Consider the following 26722-nt stretch of genomic DNA (forward strand, 5'->3'; position numbering starts at 1 on the left):
ATGCACAGGTGCTCACATCTATCATTCCTTCGTATTGTTTTTTGTTGAAATGGTTTTGATAGTGTCGGTGCTCTGCCTTCTTTAACTACTTACAATGCAATGATTTGGGGGTGTTGGGTCTTGAAGCCTTACAGTCTCCTGGTGAATAAGCAAAGGGCGGTTGTAAAGTGAGAGCCTATGTTATTTGAAAGAGTATTGTGCATCTTTTTGCATTGGTACGTCAACTGACTGGTGATCAGACCTAGATGATAATGAATTTATACAATCATTCGGTATGAACAATACTTGGGGTTTCAGTGTAGTAACTTTGAATCACTGCCAACTTCTGGTGAGCCATTTTTTTAATTGGTTTAACCAGTGTATCGCTTGGAATTTCTCCTGTAGGGTTTATACTCCCAGGGAACTACTCCTGTGAAACCTCGCTTCTTGCCATATATAACTTTGGAATTAGTAATTCACTCTAACCCTCTTCCAACTTCTCATTACAGGTGTGTTCAATGTTCTAGTTTATTCTGATGCTATTTCCAGCAAGCCACATGTGGGGTTGCTTAAATTCCAACAAGCATGAGAGAGTGTTGCAGTTCCTCTTTTGCCATCTCGGGAAAAGGAAAAACATTCAGTAAGGCTGGGAATTGACAAAGATCTGTTTCATGCCTAATTTGTACTCTTTTTATTAGGGATGCAATTATATGGCTTCTCAATAGCCTCATCAACAAATTTCATGGGTGTTCAGAATAGTGCGAAAATGGTTAGGAACACTATCTATGGAAACATTGTTATCCTTTCAACTCTTTTGCTGAAGCCTACCGTAGCAGATGATTCAACTGTATCAGAGTATTTGGGCCCAAGTTCAGATTTGGGCACACATTGTGAAAAACGTGTTTGCACTTGTGATGCAACCTCAGGAAATGTCTACTTACTATTTGAATTTTTACTTCTCTCTTTTGTACTACTCTTTCCTACGCTGCTGCCTTACAGTGTTTCCTTTGCAACATGTGGTGCAAATGCTAGTTATGTTGTTGTTGGGGATCTCTGGATTAAAACTGTGTAGAATTTGTGAATAACAAATATGAATAACTATGGAAGTCTCCAATCACTTATAAATATTTATGGTTTTACATGGGGATTTTTGCTTAACATGGGGCTTTGTCTAGGGCATAACACACCCCTCCTCTTCAAACTCCTCAACATTTGATTACATTTGGATGTTTCTACATAAAGAATTGATCTTCCCATGTCACCTCTTCCACTAGTCAATTATTCCACTTGATGAGGTACTCAATAATTGCTTCATTGCACAACTACATAATCCTTGTTTTAGGGAATGTTTCTAGTTCTACTATGATTTTACTTTTTCATTAATCTATGGTAAAATATTTTGAATTGAGGTATTGTCACCAATTATCTTCTTAGGCAATAAACATAAAAGACTAGATGCACACATAATGATGAAGAAAACTCCAATTGTAAGCCATACTTCCAATCCTTTGCAATACTTTATAGGGACCATAATACTTGGGTGTTAATTTACTATCTTTCTTTTATTTTTTAAGGGACATATATTTGTATGGTTGTAGAATTTTACAAAAAAAGTCTGGTTTTTTTTTAACCCATGGTTATATTTTCAATAAATTGATGAACCATAAAACATACCTATGATTACATTTCCAATAAATTGATGAGAAATTTAACCATAAAACTTTGTTTTTAAAGTATAAATTTTTTTAAAGATTCAGATTATAAAAAATTTGGAATAAAATAATATAATTTATTTTTTGTTTGTTTGTGAAGAGATCGTGATATAAGGAAACATGTTAATGGCCTAAGACCTAGAGGCATCTAGTAGAGGTGAAAGCTTGTTCCCTTAAGGAGAACCAGTAGGTAATTCCAGATGGCGTGATTTTATTTGAATAATAGTGATGAGTCAACTTGCATTGGCAAATAACAATCAATAATGAGTGTCCCCCTGGTAGTTTGACAACTAAATTATGATAGATATTCTATATATGTATATCTCATTTTACAAACCACCTACAATATCAACAGAAAACACTAACATCGTACTAATCTAAAGCACAGCTTGTACCCATTAGTTTGAAGGCCGTGAGTCATACTCACACAATGAAAGATAGATTAGTAGCTAAGGAAAAGAGGTTTACCCAGGCCCATTTTCAACTCCTCAATTCTTACACTTTATATACCTTGTTAGACTGCGCACCTCAAAGGAAGAGAGGGGAGTTGCCTTAGCTTTCCTTAAGGAATAAGGAATAACTGAAGTGTATGTCACGACTCATATCAGAAGCCGATCCATAGAGTCAATCGAGAATAGAAGAGAGAGACTTCAGAGACTTTTCCGAAGCTTTATCTCTCCCCAGCTATTCCAATTGCGGCCAGACAAAACACAATTAACAACCACTTTTGTGGACAACATTTACACATGGTGTGCGCTGAATAGCAACATCCCTGACCATTGTTCCGCTATCAAGATTCTTTCGTGGGCGTGACAAGGGCTCCACGCCATCTGTCAGTGCCAATCACGACTTACGCACAGTTGACTTTTGCAGAACGACCGGAGTCTTGGTAAACGTTGCGATATTTTCGGAGACCCATTTGCGCAATTCTTCGTACTCATGGCACCAACCCAGTCAAACGCTACAGACTTAGAAATCCCTGTGAAGGCCAGAATATTTAGTGTAACCAAGGGTTTCTGTTCTGGTAGAAGTTTGAAGGCATCATTGAAGAAGAAGCAGAGGATGAAGCCCTACGTCTATCTAGAAATGAAAGAATGTATATTTGTCTGAAAATTGGGCAGTAAGAAATTGTTTCAAAAATCCAGTTGGGAAACATCCAATTGGGATTATATAGATAGAGAGAGGCGCCAAAACTCCGCATTGTTGGTCCCCAGAGGCCTTATTGGGTTGTTTCAGTCTTAAAAGCTAAAGGTGAACCTTCTGAGTCAGATAAGGTGACCCCTCACAGACCTGATTCGCAGTTCAATTCTGGGAGGAGCACACTTCTCCACCTTGGTCCCTACCATCATTTAAGTTAATGTCATTTTATCCAAATATGGGAGATCATAGAATATCGGGATCATCTGACGGGCTTGACTATGATTCTCCTGGGCAGGTCTGGGATTTTCTGGTAACAGGCATAATAGGCTTTGCTTGTATTCCTTTCATTTCAGGCATCGTAGTTTTGCTATGTAACAGAAAATATAGACCCATCAAGAGCAAAAATGTGAATTTGACAGTACTGAGTTCTGTGGGGGGTTTGATATGGGTTGGAGCAACAATTGTTGTGAATGGTCACTTGACGCGAGACAAGAACAGTATTTGGGCATTTTGCATTTTGTGGTCTTTCTGGCTTCAAGCTTGCTTTGGATTCTGTTTATGGCTCAACTGTATGAACGTGCATCTCATTGTCTTGTACTATATTTTTATCCTGAAAAGGGCAGCAGGAGGTATGAAGTCTAATATGATCAGACTTGGGGGCCTGCTTTTGCCAACAATTGTCTTTTGCATATGTGCATCAGCTAAAAATGCCAGCAGGTGAGTCCCAAGTAACTACATAGGAACATGTTTCTCTAGTATCTCATATGCATTATGGGCCATTACAAATGCATGAAATATACGGCCCCGATTGCATCACATAATGCCAAAAGGTATAGTATGAATTTGAATAAAAAAACAGAGGCAATTCAAATTATAAAGGCATGTAGCCTATCACAACGCAGGTATCATGCATACATAAAAATTTAAATATAAAAGGTAATTCGAGCCAAATAAACTCCAAGGGATTTTCAAAATCATCATGCAAATAATTAAGTCACATAAGAACTATGCATGCAAACATCATACATTCTGCATGAATTCCACTCCAAATTGACATGTAAGGCAAACATAATGCAACTTTAGAATTATAAATAGTAATTCATAATAGAGATGGAACAGTTATCTTTGAATAAGCTGGTCTAAGGAATTGGTTGTTAGCGAGCAATTTTCCACCCAACTGTAAGCAATCCTTTGTGGATGGCACCCCCCAATCTTGGCTATGATGCTACTAGGGCGAAAGAAATCAGATAAGGGCACTCAAGTCTCTCACCCAACCCAATTGCTTTCTAGGTCAACCAAGTTGTTCACCACAAAACTCTTGAGGCGACCTTTAGTCAGCCTAGCGACGGTACTTCCTTCCATTGCCCCACCCAACACTAGAAATATTTCTTTGATAAACAAGCCCTTACGTGTACTAGAATGCCTTTGCTTTCTTTGCTCAGTAGTCCCTTAGGAAACCCCTCTCCCTCTTTAGTGTTCTCAGTGTGCAGGAATCCACTGTCCAATTTGTTGTTTGCCTTTAGTACAGTAATCTCTTGGATTTGAGCACTGAATGAGCTACATTAATAGGGAAATGAGATAGTTTTCCATCAACCTAGCCTCTTTGCTGTTAGTTTGTGTAGCTCGGACAAGTGTTCTAGTCTCAGATTGTGTCTATGAGGCTAGGGAACACATTTTTCTTCAATACCTAGAAAAAGTTTCGCAAGAAAAGACCTTGATTAGAATTAATTAGCTAGTTAATTAATTTTCATAAGTCTAACTTAGGGAAATGGCTTAATTAATCAACATTAATTGGGGTAAATCGATTTTCCTCTAGAAACTTCCGGAAAAGTCATGAGAAGGGTCAAGATGATCTTAGCGATTGATTGAGATTAGATCATGGCCATTGATTTGTCAATGAGAGATTATAAGAGGAGATTGATGGGCATTTGGAGAACACATTGAGACAGAAAATTGCAGTGATAGCAAGGGCGTAGAAGCGGCGTAGGGGCATTAGCAGAGAGAGATCAATAGTGGTTGGAGACGAGATTACCAGAGAGATTCTTCACAGCGATTTCCAGTGACAGTTGGAGATCGATTTTTCTGCAGAGAGAGGCCGATTTTCCAGTGGTGCGAATAGCTCCAGGTAGGGGTGCGAATTTACCCTAGTTGTAGTGTGAATTGCTCAGAGAGGTTGAAGTGCTGAAGCAAGGAGAATTTGCAGGAGAGATCAATTTGCACAGGAGGATCGATTTTCCAGTGGAAGTCGATTTTCCAGAGGGAGGCCAAGTTGTTACTTTGTAGTGTGAGTTTGCTGGTGTGAGGGTTGCATGTGTGAGCCAAGCAAAAGCCATAGGGAGGCTGAATTGCTCAGAGGAGGCCAAGTTGGTTCCCAAAGGCGATATTGACTTGCAAAAGTGATCAAAATATTTTCCGGAGGTTTGCTAATTTTTAGCAAACGATTTTGTAATTTTCTCCATCACGAATTTTTTGAAGAATAATAAAATAACTCATCTGCAGAACTGGTTTTCCCCACACTAGGGTTTTTCCAGGGACATTTGTCCAAAAATATTGGTGTCCATTATTTTTGTGTGTGTGTATAATTTTCTTAGTTCCCGTGGTTATTTATTTTTCTGTGAAGTTGCAATAGTGTTTTATTCAGTATTTGCCGCAAATAATTTGTAGAAGACAAATAATCTAAATTTATAAGAGAATAATAACCAGTGACTGCAACAATATTTAAAATTTTGCATGGTATCAGAGAAGATCTAAGGGAAGAAGAAGAATTTTCATAGGCACAAGAAGAGAAAAATAAAGGGTTTATAACCAAGTTTATTTTCTTCAGATTTTTGGGTTTCGTTATATTCCAGATTTCCAGAGATGGTGGCAACAAGTTTGAGAGATTATGACAAATTGGATGGAGCCTCAAACTTTGGCGTGTGGAAAGCCAGAATGTCATTCCTATTGGATGAGTATGGACTGAAGGAGTATGCGAAGAGTGTTATTACCATACCAGCAGATCCACAACAACTGACAACCTACAGGAAAGAAGATTCCAAAGCGAAGAGGATTATTTTTGATGGAGTCAAGGACCATATTGTTCCGCATATTGCAGAGGTGGACACAGTGAAGAAAATGTGGGATGCTATAATAAATACGTACCGGAATCCTATAGAGAACAAGAAGTTGATTCTCAGAGAGAAACTGAGGACCATCGAGATGTGGAAGGGTGAAGACGTGACTTCATATCTCACTAGAGTTCTACTTGCTAGAGATGAGCTAGCTGCAGTTGGTGATAAGCCCAACGATGATGAAGTAGTGCAAATAACACTAAATGGGTTTTCCAAGGAGTAGAGCGTATTCATCCAAGTGATCAATGGGCGAGATAAACTTCCAGGATGAGATCGCCTTTGGAACAACTTCACTCAGGAGGAGCTTAGGCTCAACTTGGTTAATGGGAGTAGCAACAGTGGCAAGACTTTGAAGGTTGAGAGGGAGTAGGAGAACTTTGCCCTAACAGGTAAAGGGAAAGCGAAGAAGGGGTCCAACAAAGGATTCAGCTCGAAAGGAGACAAGAAGAAAAAGGAACTAGCAAAGGTCAAGTGTTATGGATGACACAAGTTTGACCACTATGTGTTGAGAAATCTATAGGACAATGATTATAGTGATTTCTCTTTACTTGATAACTGCTTGTGATGTCTTTTTACTTATTAGCTTTGTTACTTATTATTATGTGTGTGTATCATCAAACAACTTCCAAAACAACAAGAACAAGAACACAGAACATAGGCTGCAAGCCAGGGCCAAAACCTCTCCACTTGAGAGGAAAACCCGCATATCCCTTCTCTTCCTTATAGATCCTTCAATTGACGAATTCCAAGACCTTAAGATTGAACTCAATACCCTCCAAGACCAAGACCAACCTCTCCGGATGATGTGCTAACCTTGATCTAGTCAAACCTAGTCAAATCTCTTCCAATAGCACTTCTTCGACCTCCAGGTGCAAAATTTCAGCTTCCACTACAGATCTGAAATTTCGATCCTCCCAGTAGTTGCTGCTACCACACGTGTGAGCTTTGAACTGCCCTTTGAGCCTTCCCTTAATCTTCGCTTACCTTTCCCCGACTCCTGGAGCTTGCGGATGAGCCTTGGTGACCTTCACTTGACCTTCTTCCCTTCTTTTCTCCAAAATCGAACTTGTAGATAGAAACCCTAGATCTGTCGTAGAAACCCTAGTCCTCCTTAGCACGTGTGACAGAGAAATGCCCAGACAACAACATCCTTCATCCTCTTCCTTCTTCGTTGTCTTCTTCTTCCTTCTTCTTCACTAGAATGAGTGATGGATGAATGCGTCTCAAGGAGGTTGAGTTTCCTCCTATATATAGGCTCTTCAAGGTAGACGTGGCTCTTCCTTTTAGGCTGACTTGGTCTTGGAGGGTATTTTGACTCTTTAAATGACAAAAATAATTTTCTTTACAAGTTACAATGTGCCCGAAGGGGTCTTCAACTTATGACAATGACTCTTTTGACTTCTTGACCTAAGACAAACCCTAGAAGCACTCAATGGGTGCTTGACCTATAAAATAAAAGACTTTGAGCATGAAACCCATGCTCCAAAATCAATAATAATAGTTTTCCTTTCATTTTATAATTTACAAGAATTAAAAGTACTGTTGAAATTTGGTACCGGAGGACAAGTGGTTCCCTTAGGCTTTGATCTTTGGCCTAGAGAAAAGTGTTCAAAAGAATTTAATTTTTCTCCTAAAGTGACTTTATAATTTTATAAAGTTAAATTTAATTTAAAAGTGACTTTAAGTGATAAAGTTACTAAGTCTAATTTTAAAGTAACTTTTATAAAGTAAATGAAAAATTAGAAAGGAAAAGTGACTTTGGAAATAAATGACTAAGTGGGTCTTTATTAAAGTGGGGTGAATTAAAAAATAGAAAGTGAGATTTAAATGAGCATTTAATCTCAGCCATTGATCTAAATCTATTTCAGCCATTGGATTTAGAGATCACCCAAAAGTCACTTGGAGTTATATTAAAGGAGGAAAAGGAGGAAAAGGTCATGCATTCTTTCATGAGCAGATTGGGAGAAGGAGAGCAAGAGAGCAAGAGAGATTTCTGAGCAGGGAGGAGAAGAAGACAACAGCTTGGCACACATTCAAAGGCAGCAGTTGAGCAGATTTGTACAGCTGATTCAGCACATAGTGAAAGGCAGATTTTTGCACAAAAATCGAGGAGCAGTTTGCTGATTTTTCTGCACACAAAACGGAGGCCGTACAGCATTTATTGCTGTCCTGTTTGCTGTAATTTCCAGATTGCTGTGAGGCACGGGAAATGAGATAAGTTGTAAATTTGCTTGCTAATTTTTTGCTGAATAATTCTCACTGTAAAAAGGCAATTTTCAGAAATAAAGAAGAGCTCTCAAACTGGTTTTCCCCAAGAGTTGTAGGGGGTTTTTCCAGGGTCAAGTTGACCAAAAATATCAGTGTTTTAATGTGTTTTAATGGCTGTTTTTGATTGCTGATTTTTAATTCTGCAATTTCCAGCATTCTGAAAAATTTCCAGAATTTGTGTTTTCAGCAATATTTATTTTTTTCAGTCTGTTAAATGTATGGTTATGGGAATGGGCATTTAACTACATGGGAGAAATAAGGAGAAACTGAAAACCGGGGTGGGAAAACAGAAATTTTTACATGGTATCAGAGCTTGAGTGCTGAAGGGCAGTTTGGGACAGCAAAAGGAAAAATTACAGTTGCTGATTTTTCACTCAGAAAATTCCAGCAAGCTGATTTTTTCATAAACAGCAGTTTTATCTTTACTACAGCAGTGCTATTTTTTCAGTTTTAGGACAGCAGGATGTCATTGGGATTGAGGGTGGAGGATAGACTGGATGGGCATATAAATTACAGCGTTTGGAAGGAGAGAATGCAGAGTATCTTTGAGGAGGCAGAAGTCTGAGATATCATGGTGCATACCGCACAGAACCCTGTTGTTGTGCCCACTGATGTTACTCGGTTGGCTGAGTATAAAAAGAAGAACAATAAGGGTAAGAGGCTGATTCTAGACGGAATCAAAGACCATTGCATTCCTCATGTGAGAGGAAAGAGCAATGCCCATGAGATGTGGACAGCATTGTCCAATCTCTACCAGAGTACCAATGAAAACCGGAAGATGGTCCTGAAGGAGAAGCTGAAGAACATTAAGATGGGGAATGATAGTGCAGCTGGATATCTCACAAAGATTACCAATGTGAGAGATGAGTTGGCAGCTAAGTCACATGACACGAGGACACGAGACACGGAGGACACGTAAATACGTGGTATTCAATACGAAACGCAGCGACCTGGAAACAGGACACGGGGGACACGTTTTATATATATTTAATAAAAAATATATATATATATATATATATACCGAAATATAGTTTTTTATCCATATTAAATTGCAGGTTGCAGCTTATCTAATAAAATTAAAATATAATTACTTCTCAAAGTTCATAGTTCACTTTAAAAAAATAAATAGAATCAAAATTTACAACTTACAAGCACATAAGAATAGATATTAAAACCATAAAATGCAGATTTTCCATTAAGTCATCAAAATCAAAATGTATCACTGTTCAGTGCTTGCAATGTACATAGATAGATCATAGACTACAGTAGATACTGACTCCTGAGAGAATGCCAATGGAAAATACAAAAGAGTAGATACTAGATACTAGATAGTAGATACAAAATAAGTAGGAATATCATAGCTCGGTACTGGTCCATGAGTCATGACTCATCACTCTATCAATAGTCCATGTCCTCTATGTCATAGTCACCATCACTGCCACTGCCATCTGACTGTACTCCATCCTCCTCCTCTATGCCCAATCCAGGATCTGCTGCTGTGGAGGATGACCCCTCAAGATGCTGTGTCTCATCATCAAAAGTCACTGGCTCTAGCACTAGGTCATTAAGATCCATGTTGGCTAATGCCAACTCAATACTGTTGTCCAAGCCCATATCATCAGGAAACACATCCCACATCTTTGTTTTTCCCTTCAACCACTCCTGTCTCTGCCTATAAATAAGACGAAGGTTGGTGTGCACATACACCATTGTCTCCGCCCTGGATTGCTCAAGCCTGCTCTTTTTCAAACTATATAGATTCCCGTAAGTGCTCCAATTCCTCTCACAACAAGAAGATGAAGTAATTTGAGAGAGGACCCTCAAGGCTAACTGTTGTAGAATAGGGCATGCTGCCCCATGAGTTGCCCACCATGCATAGGCACTTTTGACCCCCCTATCTCCAAGTACATCATACGCCCCAAATCTCCTGGTGCCAGTGGAGAACTCTACAAAGCCTTCCTCCACCTCAAGAAAAGATGTGTTATCCTGAAACATCCTTCTGAATGCTATCTTCCTCCCCTGTGAAATCTCTCCATCCATGTGAGGAGGGTATCTGTGTGAGGTCCCACCATGGAGCCACTCTTGACTGTAGTACTTGGGATTCAAAGAGTGAGCTAAGCAATGCAAAGGTGTGCAATTCTTATCCCACCTAGAGATAAGAATATCTAGTATGGTGGACCATAAGCTCTCTGCTGATGTCTCATATGCAGGGCACTCATTCTCCATAACAATAGTCTTCACAGACTCAATCATGGAATCCCAACCCTCATAAACCTCTCCTAAGATGGGCTGGTCCGTGTCTGCAAACCGCAAGAAAGAAATGATAGGGTTCATGATCTTTATGGTAAGATCCACCCTTTCCCACCAACCATCATCTAACACTATGTCCTTTACCTTTTTTGAAGCTGTTTGATCCGTCTTTCTCCAAAAAGACCAAAGATCTGAAATAACCATGGCCCCAAGAGCGGCCTTCACCTCCTTCAACCTCTTAAGCATGATGAATGAGGAAGCAAACCGAGTATCTGCAATCTTCAACAAGGATAGATGTGTGTACTCTTTATATATTGTGAGGGCATTGGTATGGTTTTGCACAAAATTTCGGATATGGCGTGCATCCTCAATAAGATTGCCAATCCATGTCACATCTGAAGCAATAGATTTGAGTGCCAAATTCAAAGAGTGAACAATGCATGGTGTCCAAAATATTTGTGGATATTTAGTTTCCACAATCAAGCCAGCTGCTTTGCGAACAGGTGCATTATCTGTGATAATTTGCACACAACTTTCAATGCCTACTTCTTCAATAACTTTAATAAACAACTCACCCATATATTGTGCATCCTTGTATTGTCCAAGAGCATCAACTGCTTTCAAGAAAACCGGTCCATTTTGAGAATATACCATGAAATTGATGAGAGGATGGCGTGCTGTATCTGTCCATCCATCAGAGACAATACTGACACCAGATGAGATCCATGATGATTTAATAGGTTGTAGAATTTTATCCACCTCCTTCCTTGCCTTCACCAACAATGTGGTTCTAAGTTTTTCTGAACTTGGAGGCACATACCCAATTGGAGCCTTATCAACTAGAGCTCGACAAGCCTCAATAAACAAAGGAGACCGTGCAACATTAAAAGAAATGAAGTTGAGATAGAAAAAGAATGCCAATGTAAGATCAACCTCATCTCGCTGCTCACGCTGAAAAATCTTGTCCATTGGACCACTATAAGTTGGGGCTGCCCTCTTTTTTGTTGGCTGAATTTCTTTTCTCCCAAATCTACTAATATTAGAATTCCTCAAGAATGGAAGAGGATCTTCATTTTTACTAGTTTTCCTGCTTGCTGCCACCACATTCACAGAGCCAGCTGCATCCTCCCTTGCCAAATCCATTCTTTCGTCCTGACTGATAGTTTTGCATGCTCCAATTCCACAAGGAAGGCCCAACAAATGGCCCTTAACTCGAAAGTAAGTGCTCTTAAATTCAACCTTGCAGAAATTACAAGACCAATGCACATTCCCTCCCGAACCAGTCTTTGGCACTTGCTTCTTGGTTACATACTTCCAGAGAGGGTATTTTTTTAGCTGTGCTTGTTGTCTTGCTGCAGCACCATCATATGTTAATGTAGGCTGAGAAACACCTACAGCTTCACTTGAAGCACTTGGGGCACTATGACCAACAGAAGGTGAAACAGAAACTGAAACACTTGGAGTTGGAGGGCGGGGACCACGAAAAGCACTGCCCTTCCTTTGACCTCTGCCGGCTGCCTTGGATGATTGAGCCATTAATGTGAGAACTGTTATAAATTCCACACACCTTCACCTACAAAAAAAACAATTAAAGTCACAATTAAAGTCTTGCTGTTTCTTACTGTCTGTAAATTGTCAATTTGTCACAAACCTACAAAAAAAACAATTAAAGTCACAATTAAAGTCTTGCTGTTTCTTACTGTCTGTAAATTCAAATTGTCAATCTGTCTGTTTATTAATTATGAATTTGACACTCCTTTACACAGGTAAGAGGATGACTATTTGGCATAAACTTGTATATTTCTGTCTATATCTGTCTCTGCTTTTATTGCACAAAAATCTGAGAACAATAAAAAAATTAACTGCTTGTGCTGACATTGGTAAATTAGAGTTCTTCTGCTCGGTCTAACTGGAACAATCTTCAAAATAACAAAATTATTTTTGTTCACCTCAACCCAAAATTGCTCTGTTGCTGTCATCAATTCGAATTGCATCTTCCTCTGAAATTCATATACCCTTCTCAGTTCACACTGTGTTTTCTGAACAGGTGCAATGGTGTTACACTATTCTGGACTACAGGCCATCCCTTCATAAATATTTGCCAGTGTTAGGCACCCCTGGCTGTGTGCCCTCTCTTCTCCCCACATGGCTCTAGCTAGGCACTTCTGTTGATGTCTCTCTTCACAATGGATTTAAGTATTTAGTATTTACTATTTAGTATTGAGTCTTGACAGTTTATAAAATTATATCAGTGTGTCACACTGTCACTGTGTTTAGATTGCTACAGATATCTGAATCTCATATGGGACTGTAACGGTGAAGTGGGGAAACTGTATAAACAACGACGTTGAATCTAAAGTTACCCTCATTGTTTAGCTATAGCCTATACTTGTTTGTAAAATACAAAAATCAGTCTTCGTATGGTAAGAGGAAACCCTTTATCGGAGCCTTGAGCAGACACTAGAAATCAAAACTCCAGAAGTACTGCGTAACTGCTTGTTACTGTTACAGAATAATGTAAGTATAAAAACCCTGCCGGTGGGCTCAAAATATACACATTGCTACATTTATGCAAAATATTCATAACAGATTTGGAAAGTTTCGGCTATAAGTTACTGTGTGATGGTTTATATGATCATTGATGATGTAACGATAGATGATTCAGATTAACTTAACAGTGTGGTAAGTTTTAGCGAGCAAATGTAACGTGAATGCTTACTGGTTTAAAACTTTAACGCCGGTCCTGGTTTAACGCTGGTCTTGAACGAGGTTTAACGCTGGTCTTGAACGAACAGCAGCTCCACACGACACACGACAGCTCCCGCAGCTACACACGACACACGACAGCTCCAAACAACCGAAAAAAACCCCAGAATAGACCGACGCTGACGTTATAAACCGCATTTTTTTTCAATACGTATTCAAAAATCGAAATACGTTAGGGCAACGTATTCGATGTACCAAATACGCGTATTCGAAATTCATGACACGAAGGGAAAACGTAGAATACGTATTCTATTTTTAGGACACGTCAAAAATCGTATTGGACACGTATTAGGGCCGTTTTCGTGTCCAATACGTAAAATACGAGACACGGGACCCTAGGGGACGTGTCCTGTGACTTAGGTTGGCAACGATTGGAGAGGCCATTCCACCCACTGAGTTGGTGCGGATTGCAGTGAATGGCCTCCCCCGTTCATGGTTGAACTTTGCTGATGGGGTTTGTGCACGTGAGACCCTTCCCACATGGGAGAGGTTTTGGGATGATTGCATTCAGACAGAGATCAGGAAAGGTCAGCTTGGGGCAGCCAAGCCAGTTGAGCAGGATGAGGATGTAGCACTGGTGGCAGGAGGCAAGAAAGGCAAAGGGAAGAAGCAGGCTTCCACAAGCAGTGGTGGGGGCAAAGGCAAAGGTAAAGGTAAACAGAGTAACACACAGAAGGACTATTCCAAGGTGAAGTGTTGGAATTGTCAAAAGATGGGACACTATGCAGTTGTGTGTCCGGAGAAGAAGAAGAAGAAGGGGAAGAACCAGGACGTGGCAGCTTCAGCAGAGATTGAGGACTTTGCTGGTCGTTTTGACCGGGAGTTTGCGTTCACTACATGTGAGTCCTCTAGTGCAGGATCATCTGCCACACAGGTTCAGAGGGAGCATGCTTTTCCCTCGATTAGCGGAGCATCTTCAGGTATCTGGTATGTGGACAGTGGGGCTTCACGTCATATGACAGGAGTCCGTGAGTACTTCTCAGAGCTTTCAGAGAGTGGCACTGATATTGAGGTAGTACTCGGTGATGACAGAGTTGTTAGAGCGGTCGGGGTGGGGACAGTGACATTTCAGAGGGAGTCCAAACCTCCCTTGAAGGTGTCAGAGGTTCTTTATGTGCCAGGGATGAGGAAGAACCTCATATCCGTCTCAGCTTTGGAGGACAGAGGATATGAGGTACTGTTCAGGGGAGGACAGGTGTTGATGTATCCCAGGGGCACTCCAGCTGATTCAGCTAGAGTGATAGGTGTACGCCATGCAAAGGTGTACAAGTTTGCATTCCAGCCCCTTTTGGCATTGAGCAGTAGTACCGACAGCAAAGCTAGCAGTTCTGAGCTGTGTGAGATTTGGCACCGCAGGATGGGACATATGTATCATGGAGCCTTGAGGACATTGCGGGAGATCACTACAGGTGTGCCAGATTTCAGTACTGATCACTTTGATACTTGCAGAGGTTGTGCGATGGGCAAATTTGCCAAATCCCCTTTTCCCAGCAGTGACAGCAGAGCGACGGGGATACTTGATTTGATTCATTCCGATGTGAGCGGTCGGATGTCTCATGTTTCCTTGAGTGGATATGAGTACTATGTTTTATTCATTGATGATCACTCCAGGAGGACCTGGATTTATTTTTTGAAGACCAAGAGTGAGGTCTTCAAGCGGTTTCAGGAGTTCAGAGCTCTTGTGGAGACTCAGACAGGTCGAAAGATCAAGTCCTTGAGGTCGGACAATGGAGGAGAGTACACCCTTGGAGAGTTTGTTGACTATTGTGCGGAGGCAGGCATTAGGAGGGAGTTCACTGTTCCTTACAACCCCCAGCAGAACGGGGTTGCAGAGAGGAAGAACAGATCCATCATAGGGGCTGCCAAAGCCATGGTACATGATCAGGGGTTGCCATTGTTCTTGTGGGCAGAGGCCTGCAACACAGCTGTTTACTTGCAGAACAGGAGTCCGCATCGTGCCTTGGGGCACATGACTCCGGAGGAGGCTTTTTCTGGGAAGAAGCCCGATATTGGTCATCTTCGTATCTTTGGATGCATTACATACTCCTATATACCCAAGGAGAAGAGGACCAAACTAGAGCCCACCGCAGAGAAGGGTATCTTTGTGGGCTACAGTGAGACCTCAAAGGCCTTTCGGATTTACATTCCTGCACAGAGGAGAGTTGTTGTCAGACGGGATGTGAAGTTCGAGGAGGACAGGGCCTTTAGGAGGTCACGGGAGTTAGAGTATCTGGATCAGCCAGACCCTCAGCAGCAGTTGAGTCAGTCGCAGGGATCCAGTGGGCAGGGATCAGAAGGATCAGGAGGTACATCTATGAGGATGTCAGGTCCGTCAGTGAGCAGTGGCTCATCGAGCCAGAGGGGTGGTGCTCCGGGCAGCATGCAGAGCAGTTCACAGAGCAGTTCACTAGGGAGTCCACTGATGGACAGTTCACACGGTACCTCAGCTTCTACAGATTCAGGTGCAGGCAGGAGGACAACAGACAGACAGTCAGGAGTTCAGGCTACTGATGATGATGAGGAGGAGGAGTTTCATTCTCCGGTGGGAGAAGTGCGCTCAGGGAAGAGGAAGCCCAAGTGGCTTCAGGACACCTTGAGAGATGCCACATCTGTTGCTGAGCCGAAGAGGCCGGTCAGAGAGAGTAGACCACCTGAGAGGTTCTGTAGCTATATGGCGATGGTTACCAGCATCCTTGACTCTGAGCCTTCTAGCTATGAGGAGGCAGCTAGCCAGCAGGTCTGGAGAGAGGCCATGCAGGAGGAGTATTCTTCTATCATGAAGAATGATGTTTGGGAGGTGGTGCCGAGGCCTGAGGGCAAATCCGTGGTTACTTCTAGATGGCTTTACAAGGTAAAGCATGCTGCAGATGGCAGCATTGAGAAATTCAAAGCGAGGTTTGTGGCTAGAGGGTTCTCCCAGGTAGAGGGAGTTGATTATGAGGAGACCTTCGCTCCCGTGGCTCGATATACTTCGATCCGCTCCATTATATCGATAGCAGCAGAGATGGGTTGGAAGATCCACCAGATGGATGTGAAGACCGCATTTCTCAATGGCTTCATACAGGAGGAGGTGTACATTGAGCAGCCACAGGGCTTTGAGGTGCATGGGAAGGAGTCCCATGTGTGCAGATTGAAGAAGGCCCTTTATGGCCTGAAGCAAGCTCCCAGAGCTTGGTACTCCAGGATAGATGCATACTTGCAGGGGATGGGTTTCACAAAGAGTGAGGCAGATCCGAACCTTTACTTTATTGTGATTGGTGAGGAGCCTCTCATTCTGGTGCTGTATGTGGATGACTTGATCATTACAGGTGCAGAGAGACTCATAGAGCACTGCAAGAGAGATCTTGCGGCGGAGTTTGAGATGAAGGACATCGGCTTGATGCATTACTTTTTGGGTTTGGAGGTGTGGCAGGAGGAGGGGCATTTCTTTCTGGGGCAGGGGAAGTATATTGTGGACATCCTTAGCAGATTCCACATGGAGGATTGTAGACCCATGTTGACACCGATGATCACCAACTGGAAGAAGCTTCATGCTTCGGATTCCGAGTTGGTGGATCCCACATTGTACAGGCAGCTGATTGGTTCCTTGATGTATTTGGTCAACACTAGACCAGATATCTGTTTTGCAGTCAACACGATGAGTCAGTTTATGTGTGAGCCTAGGAAGGTTCACTGGGTGGCTGCAAAACACATTTTGCGGTACTTGCAGGGGACAGTGGATTATGGTCTGGACTACAGGCAGGGAGATGGAGTGAGATTGGCAGGATACACTGATTCTGATTGGGCAGGTTGTGCTTCTGATAGGAAGAGCACTTCAGGGTGCTGTTTTGGGTTGGGTTCAGCAGTAGTGTCATGGTTCAGCCGGAAGCAGCAGTCAGTAGCACTGAGTTCAGCGGAAGCAGAGTATATGGCAGCCAGTCTAGCTAGTTGTGAGGCTATCTGGCTTCGCAAGATGTTGTTTGGCTTATTTGGTCAGCTGTTGAGACCTTCAGTGATTTACTGTGATAATCAAAGTTGCATTAAACTCACGGAGAATCCAGTATTTCATGACAGGTCAAAGCATATCGGGATCAGATATCATTTCATCAGAGACTATGTTCAGAAGGGAGTTGTGAAGCTTGAGTATATTTCCACTGATGAGCAGGTTGCAGATATCCTTACCAAAGCCTTACCACGGGGCAAGCATGTCTACTTCAGGGACAAGATGGGTGTGGTGAGGAACACCTTCCTCGGTAAGAGGGAGTGTTGAAATTTGGTACCGGAGGACAGGTGGTTCCCTTAGGCTTTGATCTTTGGCCTAGGGAAAAGTGTCTAAAAGAATTTAATTTTTCTCCTAAAGTGACTTTATAATTTTATAAAGTTAAATTTAATTTAAAAGTGACTTTAAGTGATAAAGTTACTAAGTCTAATTTTAAAGTAACTTTTATAAAGTAAATGAAAAATTAGAAAGGAAAAGTGACTTTGGAAATAAATGACTAAGTGGGTCTTTATTAAAGTGGGGTGAATTAAAAAATAGAAAGTGAGATTTAAATGAGCATTTAATCTCAGCCATTGATCTAAATCTATTTCAGCCATTGGATTTAGAGATCACCCAAAAGTCACTTGGAGTTATATTAAAGGAGGAAAAGGAGGAAAAGGTCATTCATTCTTTCATGAGCAGATTGGGAGAAGGAGAGCAAGAGAGCAAGAGAGATTTCTGAGCAGGGAGGAGAAGAAGACAGCAGCTTGGCACACATTCAAAGGCAGCAGTTGAGTAGATTTGTACAGCTGATTCAGCACATAGTGAAAGGCAGATTTTTGCACAAAAATCGAGGAGCAGTTTGCTGATTTTTCTGCACACAAAACGGAGGCCGTACAGCATTTATTGCTGTCCTGTTTGCTGTAATTTCCAGATTGATGTGAGGCACGAGAAAGGAGATAAGTTGTAAATTTGCTTGCTGATTTTTTGCTGAATAATTCTCACTGTAAAAAGGCAATTTTCAGAAATAAAGAGCTCTCAAACTGGTTTTCCCCAAGAGTTGTAGGGGGTTTTTCCAGAGTCAAGTTGACCAAAAATATCAGTGTTTTAATGTGTTTTAATGGCTGTTTTTGATTGCTGATTTTTAATTCTGCAATTTCCAGCATTCTGAAAAATTTCCAGAATTTGTGTTTTCAGCAATATTTATTTTTTTCAGTCTGTTAAATGTATGGTTATGGGAATGGGCATTTAACTACATGGGAGAAATAAGGAGAAACTGAAAACCGGGGTGGGAAAACAGAAATTTTTACAAGTACATTTCATATTTATGAAGACCGAACCTAGTTACACATTTTTCAACACTCCCTCTTAACTAGGGAGGTATTCATAAATGGTACATGGACATTCTCAATCTGAAAATATCTCATAAGAAGAGTTAGATTGGTAACCCATCTGTTTAGCATCATACCAACCAACATTGTCACATAGCAAGGCCTTGACTAACAACTCTATCTCTCCACAACATCAGAGCACAATGCTGGCGAGACCAATGATTTATAGACACCATCATCATTTGTTAAATTTTAGGTATGTTCTATGCTTAGAGCAATTTATTTCAATTTTCACAGTTAGCTCAATATCTTTTCCAGATTAGCAATCACATCAACATTAAAGTAAACTGCAGATAGAACATAAACATAAATCGCAGAAGACAAGCCAAGACAAGAGGACACAAGATGTGGCGCTAGCTAGGGACAAACCCCAATGTGGTGAAACCCTCGATCAATTCTTCTTATATGTTCTTCAATAGTTCAGCACAGAGAGAGAGAGAGATAGTACATTTACAACAGAAGTCAACACTTTGACTTATCTAAATAAGAGCATAGATCATCTCTAAGAAGATGATACATGAGATCAGTTGAAGACATGCTGCTTCAATTGATTCTCCATGGTGACTCCTTCACCTATCGTTGTGCTGCATTTCGTCATCATGCTGCACCTCACCGTGTTGCACCATGTTGCACCCATCATCGCTATGCTGCATCTCATCATGCTTCATTAATTCTGACTGTACCCATCACTGTACTGCATTGTGTGCCATTGCTGCACCATGTTGCCATACTGACCTATGTGTTGGCTGCATCTTGCTTGCTTGTTGTCCCTAGCATACTTGTTGTCCTTTGCATGCTTGCTGTTGCATGCTAGCTGTCCCTTGCATGCTAGCTGTAACATTGCATGCTTGGTGTATTTGCTGCTAAGTACCATAAAACTGTCCCAATGTTAGTTAGTTGTCCCTTGCATGCTGCTCTCCTTCGGAGACAGATGCTTTGGCTGTTCCGACAGTTCCCGGCAGTTCGGGCAGTTCGGGCAGTTCCGGCAATTCCGGCTATTCTCGACAGTTCCGACAATTCTAGCTGTTCCTGACAATTCCGGCTTCTGCCCTCTGCGTCAACTTTCCCGTTCCTGACAGTTCCGGCAGTTTCGACAATTCTGGCTGTTCCCGGTTGTTCTCGGCAGTTTCGACAGTTTCGGCAATTCCGGCTGTTCCTAGTAGTACCGACAGTTCTGGCAATTCTGGCTATTCCTGGTAGTTCCGGCTTCTGCCCTCTGCGTCAGCTTTCCCGGCTGTTCCATTTGTTCCGGCTGTTCCCGGCAGTTTCGACTATTCCCGGCAGTTCCGACAATTCCGGCTATTCCTGGCAGTTCCGGCAGTTCCCAGCAGTTCTGGCAGTTCCGACAGTTCCGGCTTTTCCCGACAGTTTCGGCTATTCCCGGCAGTTTTGGCAGTTCCAACTTTTCCCGGCAATTCCCGGTAGTTCCGGCTATTCCCGGCAATTCCGACAGTTTTAGCAGTTTCGGCAGTTCCCGGCAGTTCCAGCTTCTGCCCTCTGGATTAGGGCAGCGTTATCCCTTAGGATCTCTCCTCCTACTAAAACCCAAAGACAAGTACAGAGGAAGAGATCCCAAGTGTGTTGAAATGACTTGAAGGCCACCTCTATTTATACTAAAATGTTGAGCACAAGTGGAGTTTATTTGGTTGCTGGCCGACCTTGATGAATTGTCCCATAACACAAATAAATTCATATCTCTATGAATATTTATTGGAATAAGATGATCTTTAGATCAATCCTACACCTCTCGATGAGAGGGATCCAAGAAAAATATCAGCTTCCATTAATAAGATGACCCACATGGAGTTTGGCCCTAGTTGCCAATTTTAACACTCCCTCTCAACTAGGGAGAACTCCATCCGCTGATCCATATGTCTGACTGTACTATCTCTGCCATCAGTGCCCTGCACTGCTCTGCTGAACCATGAAGAAGAAGAATTGATCAAGAATGTCTCATACCATTCTCTACTGACCCGAAGTCAGTTTCATCTGAAGAGAGTGTGTCACATCACTCTTACTGGCCCGAAGTCAGTTTTATTGATCCCAGATCAATATCACAAGAGTGTCTCAAACCACTCATACTGATCCCAGATCAGTTTCATTGATCCCAGACCAATGGAGGTCATCCTAGCATAGGGAGTACAGTAGATACATCGATGCGTCCATCGATAGTACTACTATGGTCCCTAACCTCATTTCCCTGCTCATTGATCAGATGAGAGGTACTTCCCATGAGTCCGAGACTGCATGGGTAGAATGCCTCGACAGGAGAACTAATCATCCTGTCCACAGGAGAACGAATCGTCCTACCCCACAGTCACCACGGGAGGACTAATCATCTCGGCCCACAGGAGAACTAATCATCTTGTTTCACAGTTGCCACGAGAGAACTAATCATCCCGGCCCACGGGAGAACTAATCATCCTGTTCCACAGTTGCCACGGGAGAACTAATCATCCCGGCCCACAGGAGAACTAATCATCTTGTTCCACAGTTGCCACAGGAGAACTAATCATCCCGGCCCACAGGAGAACTAATCATCCTGTTCCACAGTTGCCATGGGAGAACTAATCATCCCGTCCACAGGAGAACTAATCATCCTGTTCCACAGTTGCCACGGGAGAACTAATCATACCGGCCCATAGGAGAACTAATCATCTGAGTTAGTTACCAGAGAACCCACAGTGATAACCATATTCTGTCAATGTTTCAAATCCCAACAGGGATCCATCATCAGGACTATTTTTGAATGTTGATAGTAGAAGAGCTAAATGATGTAGCTCTTCTTGCTATCTTCACTCTGAATTTTTCAAGTAAAATGATTTCACTCCATGTATCCCCTCCGTATAGGGAAATGATTTTGGATTTTAGACATCTGTGGTTCATATCTTCTGGGAAATGATTCTGGATTTTAGACATTTGTGGTTCATAGCTCTGATAGCAAGAAGAGCTACATCATTTAGCTCTTCTACTATCAACATTCAAAAATAGTCCTGATGATGGATCCCTGTTGGGATTTGAAACGTTGACAGAATATGGTTATTACTGTGGGTTCTCTGGTAACTAACTCAAAAGATATGAACCACAGATGTCTAAAATCCAGAATCATTTCCCTGTACGGAGGGGATACATGGAGTGTAATCATTTTACTCTAAAAATTCAGAGGGAAGATAGCAAGAAGAGCTACATCATTTAGCTCTTCTACTATCAACATTCAAAAATAGTCCCGATGATGGATCCTTGTTGGGATTTGAAATGTTGACAGAATATGGTTATTACTGTGGGTTCTCCAGTAACTAACTCAGAAGATATGAACCATAGATGTCTAAAATCCAGAATCATTTCCTTGTACGGAGGGGATACATGGAGTGAAATCATTTTACTCGAAAAATTCAGAGTGAAGATAGCAAGAAGAGCTACATCATTTAGCTCTTCTACTATCAACATTCAAAAATAGTCCTGATGATGGATCCCTGTTGGGATTTGAAACGTTGACAGAATATGGTTATTACTGTGGGTTCTCCGGTAACTAACTCAGAAGATATGAACCACAGATGTCTAAAATCCAGAATCATTTCCCTGTACGGAGGGGATACATGGAGTGAAACGTTGACAAAATATGGTTATTACTGTGGGTTCTCCGGTAACTAACTCAGAAGATATGAACCACAGATGTCTAAAATCCAGAACTAATCATCCTGTTCCACAGTCGCCACGGGGTATCACAGGGGAAGGTTGAACCTGTCATCTTGTACATAGCGCACCACCAGGGGAGGGTGAGTCGCCCTGTGGTCGTATGTTGCTCCAGTAAGTACCCCAAGCCCCCCAAAGCTCCCAGAGCTCAATGCATGCAACATGCAGGACCCTTATAAGAAGGTCTCTCAACGACTCCAAGTCATTCGGGAAAGTCACAGATTTGACCTTTCCCCGGGGCTTTGACAAAATGTCTACGACCTGTACATCAGTCTCAATGCGATGGAGCCTCCTCACTCATCGACTTACCATAAGGCAATATTTGATGTCTATCTGCTGGAGCAATCATCGAATACGAGATTCCTCAATAATCGAATCCCCCCTCTGGTTGTCACAGAGAATCACAGTGGTATTCATCATGTGTACAAACAGCTCACTGAAGAGCTTCCACAACTAGGCAGCTTCATACGAGATCATACTCGTAGCTATGTATTCGGTCTCGGCGGTGCTTATAGCAACCGACTTCTGCTTCCTGCTCATCCATGATATCAAAGCAGAATCCAAAGAGAACCAGTGTTGAGAAGTGCTCTAGTGATCCTCCACACTCCCTGCCCAATCAGCATTCGAATAATTATGCAGCTTCATATTTCTGGCAGTGTATCTCAATCCATGAGAGATTGTGCCCCGAAGATATCTCAGAAGATTCTTAGCACCAATCCAGTGAGGCTCAACCAAATATGAGCTCACCATGCTAACTGCAAAACATATGTTCGGACAGAAGTTCACCAAGAACATCAATGCAAATGAGTTTATGGAACTCAGAGGCATTTCCCAAATCTGGTCCGGCATCATCACCATATAACTTCTGAAAGTTAAGATCCTTGAGGTAGTCACGGGCTTGCAATTTTCCACATCTGAAATCCAACTCCCTCTTACTTCTACAAGTGAGAGGGTCTGCACTTGTTTGAAATAGGTCGTCCTCAGAAGGTGTTGGTATGAGAGGTCTATCATCCACAACCTTCAAACAATGGTTTGGATCGACTTCACTCTTAGTGAATCTCAGCTTCATCTGACAGCTATCAATCCTCTCATACTACGCCCGGGGAATTTTGCTTCAAGCCATAGAGGGATTTCTTCCACCTGCATACGTGAGATTCCTGATCATGAATCTCAAACCCCTTGGGTTGTTCCAAACCTGTGGACCTGCTACATGAGGGGAATGGTCCCCTTGTAAGATTTTCCTTCGGTACATCTCAGACATGTACTTTCATGCTCTTTTTGAATTCAGGCATCCCTGTCACCATCTGACTCACAGACCTCCGGTGCTATGTGTCAATGGACATGGTCCCCAGTGGACTTCCTGCAACTTGATACAACCCTGAACTCAAAAACATCTTTGAAAATTCTATTTTCAAACACGTACCTTTCCATCGATGAGTGCCACCCTGTAACCTTTGACTTCCATTGCCGAAATGGACACCAGGTTCTTCTTGCGATCAGGTACATAAAAGAGATTCTGTAAATGAATCGAGTTACCCTCATTCAATTGAGAGGTAACATTCCCTACACCCTTTTCAGGATAGGTGGCATCGGCTCCAAATATAATCCCACGATTGTTTCCATCTCTACCAAATTAGAGAGTGCACCCTACTATCCGATGAAGTGCCTTGAAGCACTACAATCAATAAGCCAGATTCCCAAAGAATCTGAAGGAGAGGGCCAATACAAGATAACGCTTCTTTATCTTATCAAAAACAACATTTGATTCTTCATACCTGGGGTTCCTTGTTTTTTTTTTTTTGAAGAGTCAGCCATTTCCTTGATGACATGCGTTACCTGTCATTCCTTTGATCATTGAAGATGTCCCTGGAATGATTGTTATCAAGAGATGTGTCTCTGCCATTTGGACACTCCTTCGCATAATGGCCAAACTTATTGCAACCAAGGCATCTGCCTTTCCTTCCACCCTTAGATCCGGACTTCCCAATGAAGTGATCTTTAGGTAGGCCATCAGAAACTTCTGCTGCGCCATTCTGATAATATTCTCTGCTTCAACTTCAACCTCGGTGAATCTGAAGAGGGATGAGGAATCCACTGATCCTTTTGTCCTTAACCAATTGTCTTCGGTGATTGCTCTTTCACTCTTGCTTGGGCATTGTCTTCACCTCAGCTCTGATACCATGTTAAATTTTGGGTATGTTCTATGCTTAGAGCAATTTATTTCAATTTTCATAGTTAGCTCAATATCTTTTCCAGATTAGCAATCACATCAACATTAAAGTAAACTGCAGATAGAACATAAACATAAATCGCAGAAGACAAGCCAAGACAAGAGGACACAAGATGTGGCGCTAGCCAGGGACAAACCCCAATGTGGGGAAACCCTTGATCAATTCTTCTTATATGTTCTTCAATAGTTTAGCAGAGAGAGAGAGAGATAGTACGTTTACAACAGAAGTCAACACTTTGACTTATCTAGATAAGAGCATATATCATCTCTAAGAAGATGATACATGAGATTAGTTGAAAACATGCTGCTTAACTGATTCTCCAAGGTGACTCCTTCACCTATCGTTGTGCTGCATTTCGTCATCATGCTGCACCTCACCGTGCTGCACCATGCTGCACCCATCATCACTATGTTGCATCTCATCATGCTTCATTAATCATGACTGTACCCATCACTGTACTGCATTATGTGCCATTGCTGCACCATGTTGCCATACTGACCTATGTGCTCGCTGCATCTTGCTTGCTTGTTGTCCCTAGCATGCTTGTTGTCATTTGCATGCTAGCTGTCCCTTGCATGCTAGCTGTAACATTGCATGCTTGGTGTATTTGTTGCTAAGTACCATACAACTGTCCTAATGTTAGTTAGTTGTCCCTTGCATGTTGCTCTCCTTCGAAGACTGATGCTCTGGCTGTTCTGGCAGTTCCCGGCAGTTCCGGCAATTCTGGCTGTTCCAGCAATTCCCGACAGTTCCGGCTATTCCCGACAGTTCCGACAATTCTGGCTGTTCCCGACAGTTCTGGCAGTTTCGGCAATTCCAGCTGTTCCCGGCAGTTCCAGCTTCTGCCCTTTGCGTCAGCTTTCCTGCCTGTTCCAGCAGTTCCAGTAGTTTCGGCAATTCTTGCTGTTCCTGGCAGTTTCGGCAATTCCAGCTATTCCGGCTATTCCCAGCAGTTCCCGACAGTTCTGGCTTCTGCCCTCTGCGTCAGCTTTCCTGGCTGTTCCCGGTAGTTCCAACTATTCCCGACAGTTCCGACAATTCCGGCAGTTCCCGGCAATTCGGGCTATTCCCGGCAGTCCCGACAATTCCGGCTATTCCTGGCAGTTTTGGCAGTTCCGGCTTTTCCCGGCAGTTTCGGCTATTCCCGGTAGTTCCGGCAGTTTCGGCTTTTCCTGATAGTTCTCGGCAGTTCTGGCTATTCCCGTCAATTCCGGAAATTTCGGCTATTTCTGGCAGTTCCGGCTTCTGCCCTCTGGATTAGGGCAGCGTTATCCCTTAGGATCTCTCCTCTTACTAAAACCCAAAGACAAGTAGAGAGAAAGAGATTCCAAGTGTGTTGAAATGACTTGAAGGCCACCTCTATTTATACTAAAACGTTGAGCACAAGTGGGGTTTATTTGGTTGCTGGCGAACCTTGATGAATTGTCCCATAACACAAATAAATTCATATCTCCATGAATACTTATCGGAATCAGATGATCTTTAGATCAATCCTACATCTCTCGATGAGAGGGATCCAAGAAAAATATCAGTTTCCATTAATAAGATGACCCACATGGAGTTTGGCCCTAGTTGCCAATTTTAACATCATTGTCTCTCAAGGTACATACTCCACCCTGGTGTTCACAGAGTATGACCTTCTTTGGACTATTCTTATCTTGGATTGCCAATCCTCAAAGAATATTGGTCCACGACTACTCTCATCTTGGATGCCCTACCACATCCTTAGAGAGTATCGGATTCTAGATGCTTACCCAATCGTCCATTCTATCTTCCCAAGTGAAGACAAGAATGATGTGCCTATCTCTCCGTCTAGACCAGGGAGGATACATCAACCAGACCAAGCTTGTCTCTCAAATACACAAGCTTCTTATTAGGAAGAGATTTTGTCAATATGTCAGCTACTTGCTCATCAGTGGAGATATATTGTAGTTGTAATACACCATCTTGTACTAGCTTCCGAATGTAGTGATACTTGTTGTTGATATGCTTTGTCTTTCCATGAAACGTTGGGTCTTTAGAGAATCGTATACAACTGTTGTTATCACAATGTATCACCGTAGGGTCCATTGGTCCTTTGAATAGGTTAGATAGAAACTTCCTCAACCAGAATGCTTCTCTGCTTACTTCACAAGCTACAATATATTCTACCTTAGCACTACTTAAAGCAACTGTATCTTTCTTTCGGCTCATCCATGAGATCATGGAGGATCCCAAATTGAAA

At 42.1% G+C, this 26722-nt stretch overlaps 1 protein-coding gene across 4 annotated transcripts in view; it reads left to right on the top strand.

Annotated features, from left to right (window-relative positions):
* Nucleotides 1-2239: 2239 nt before the first annotated feature.
* Nucleotides 2240-26722, top strand: part of LOC149221192 (uncharacterized) — a 311552-nt gene continuing 287069 nt past the window's right edge. Inside the window, exon 1 of one of the 4 annotated variants that reach the window (XM_089385030.1) lies at nucleotides 2240-3548. In XM_089385030.1, coding sequence (XP_089241156.1) covers nucleotides 3049-3548 — 500 coding nt within the window. In that variant the 5' untranslated portion in view covers nucleotides 2240-3048. The remainder of the gene's footprint in view (nucleotides 3549-26722) is intronic. The other 3 variants (XM_089385031.1, XM_089385027.1, XM_089385029.1) reach the window with 3 other exon arrangements.

This window comes from Pinus tabuliformis, chromosome Q (genome assembly GCF_031772625.1).
Source record: "Pinus tabuliformis cultivar Carrire ecotype Pingquan chromosome Q, CPIR1, whole genome shotgun sequence".
Classification (NCBI taxonomy): domain Eukaryota; kingdom Viridiplantae; phylum Streptophyta; class Pinopsida; order Pinales; family Pinaceae; genus Pinus; species Pinus tabuliformis.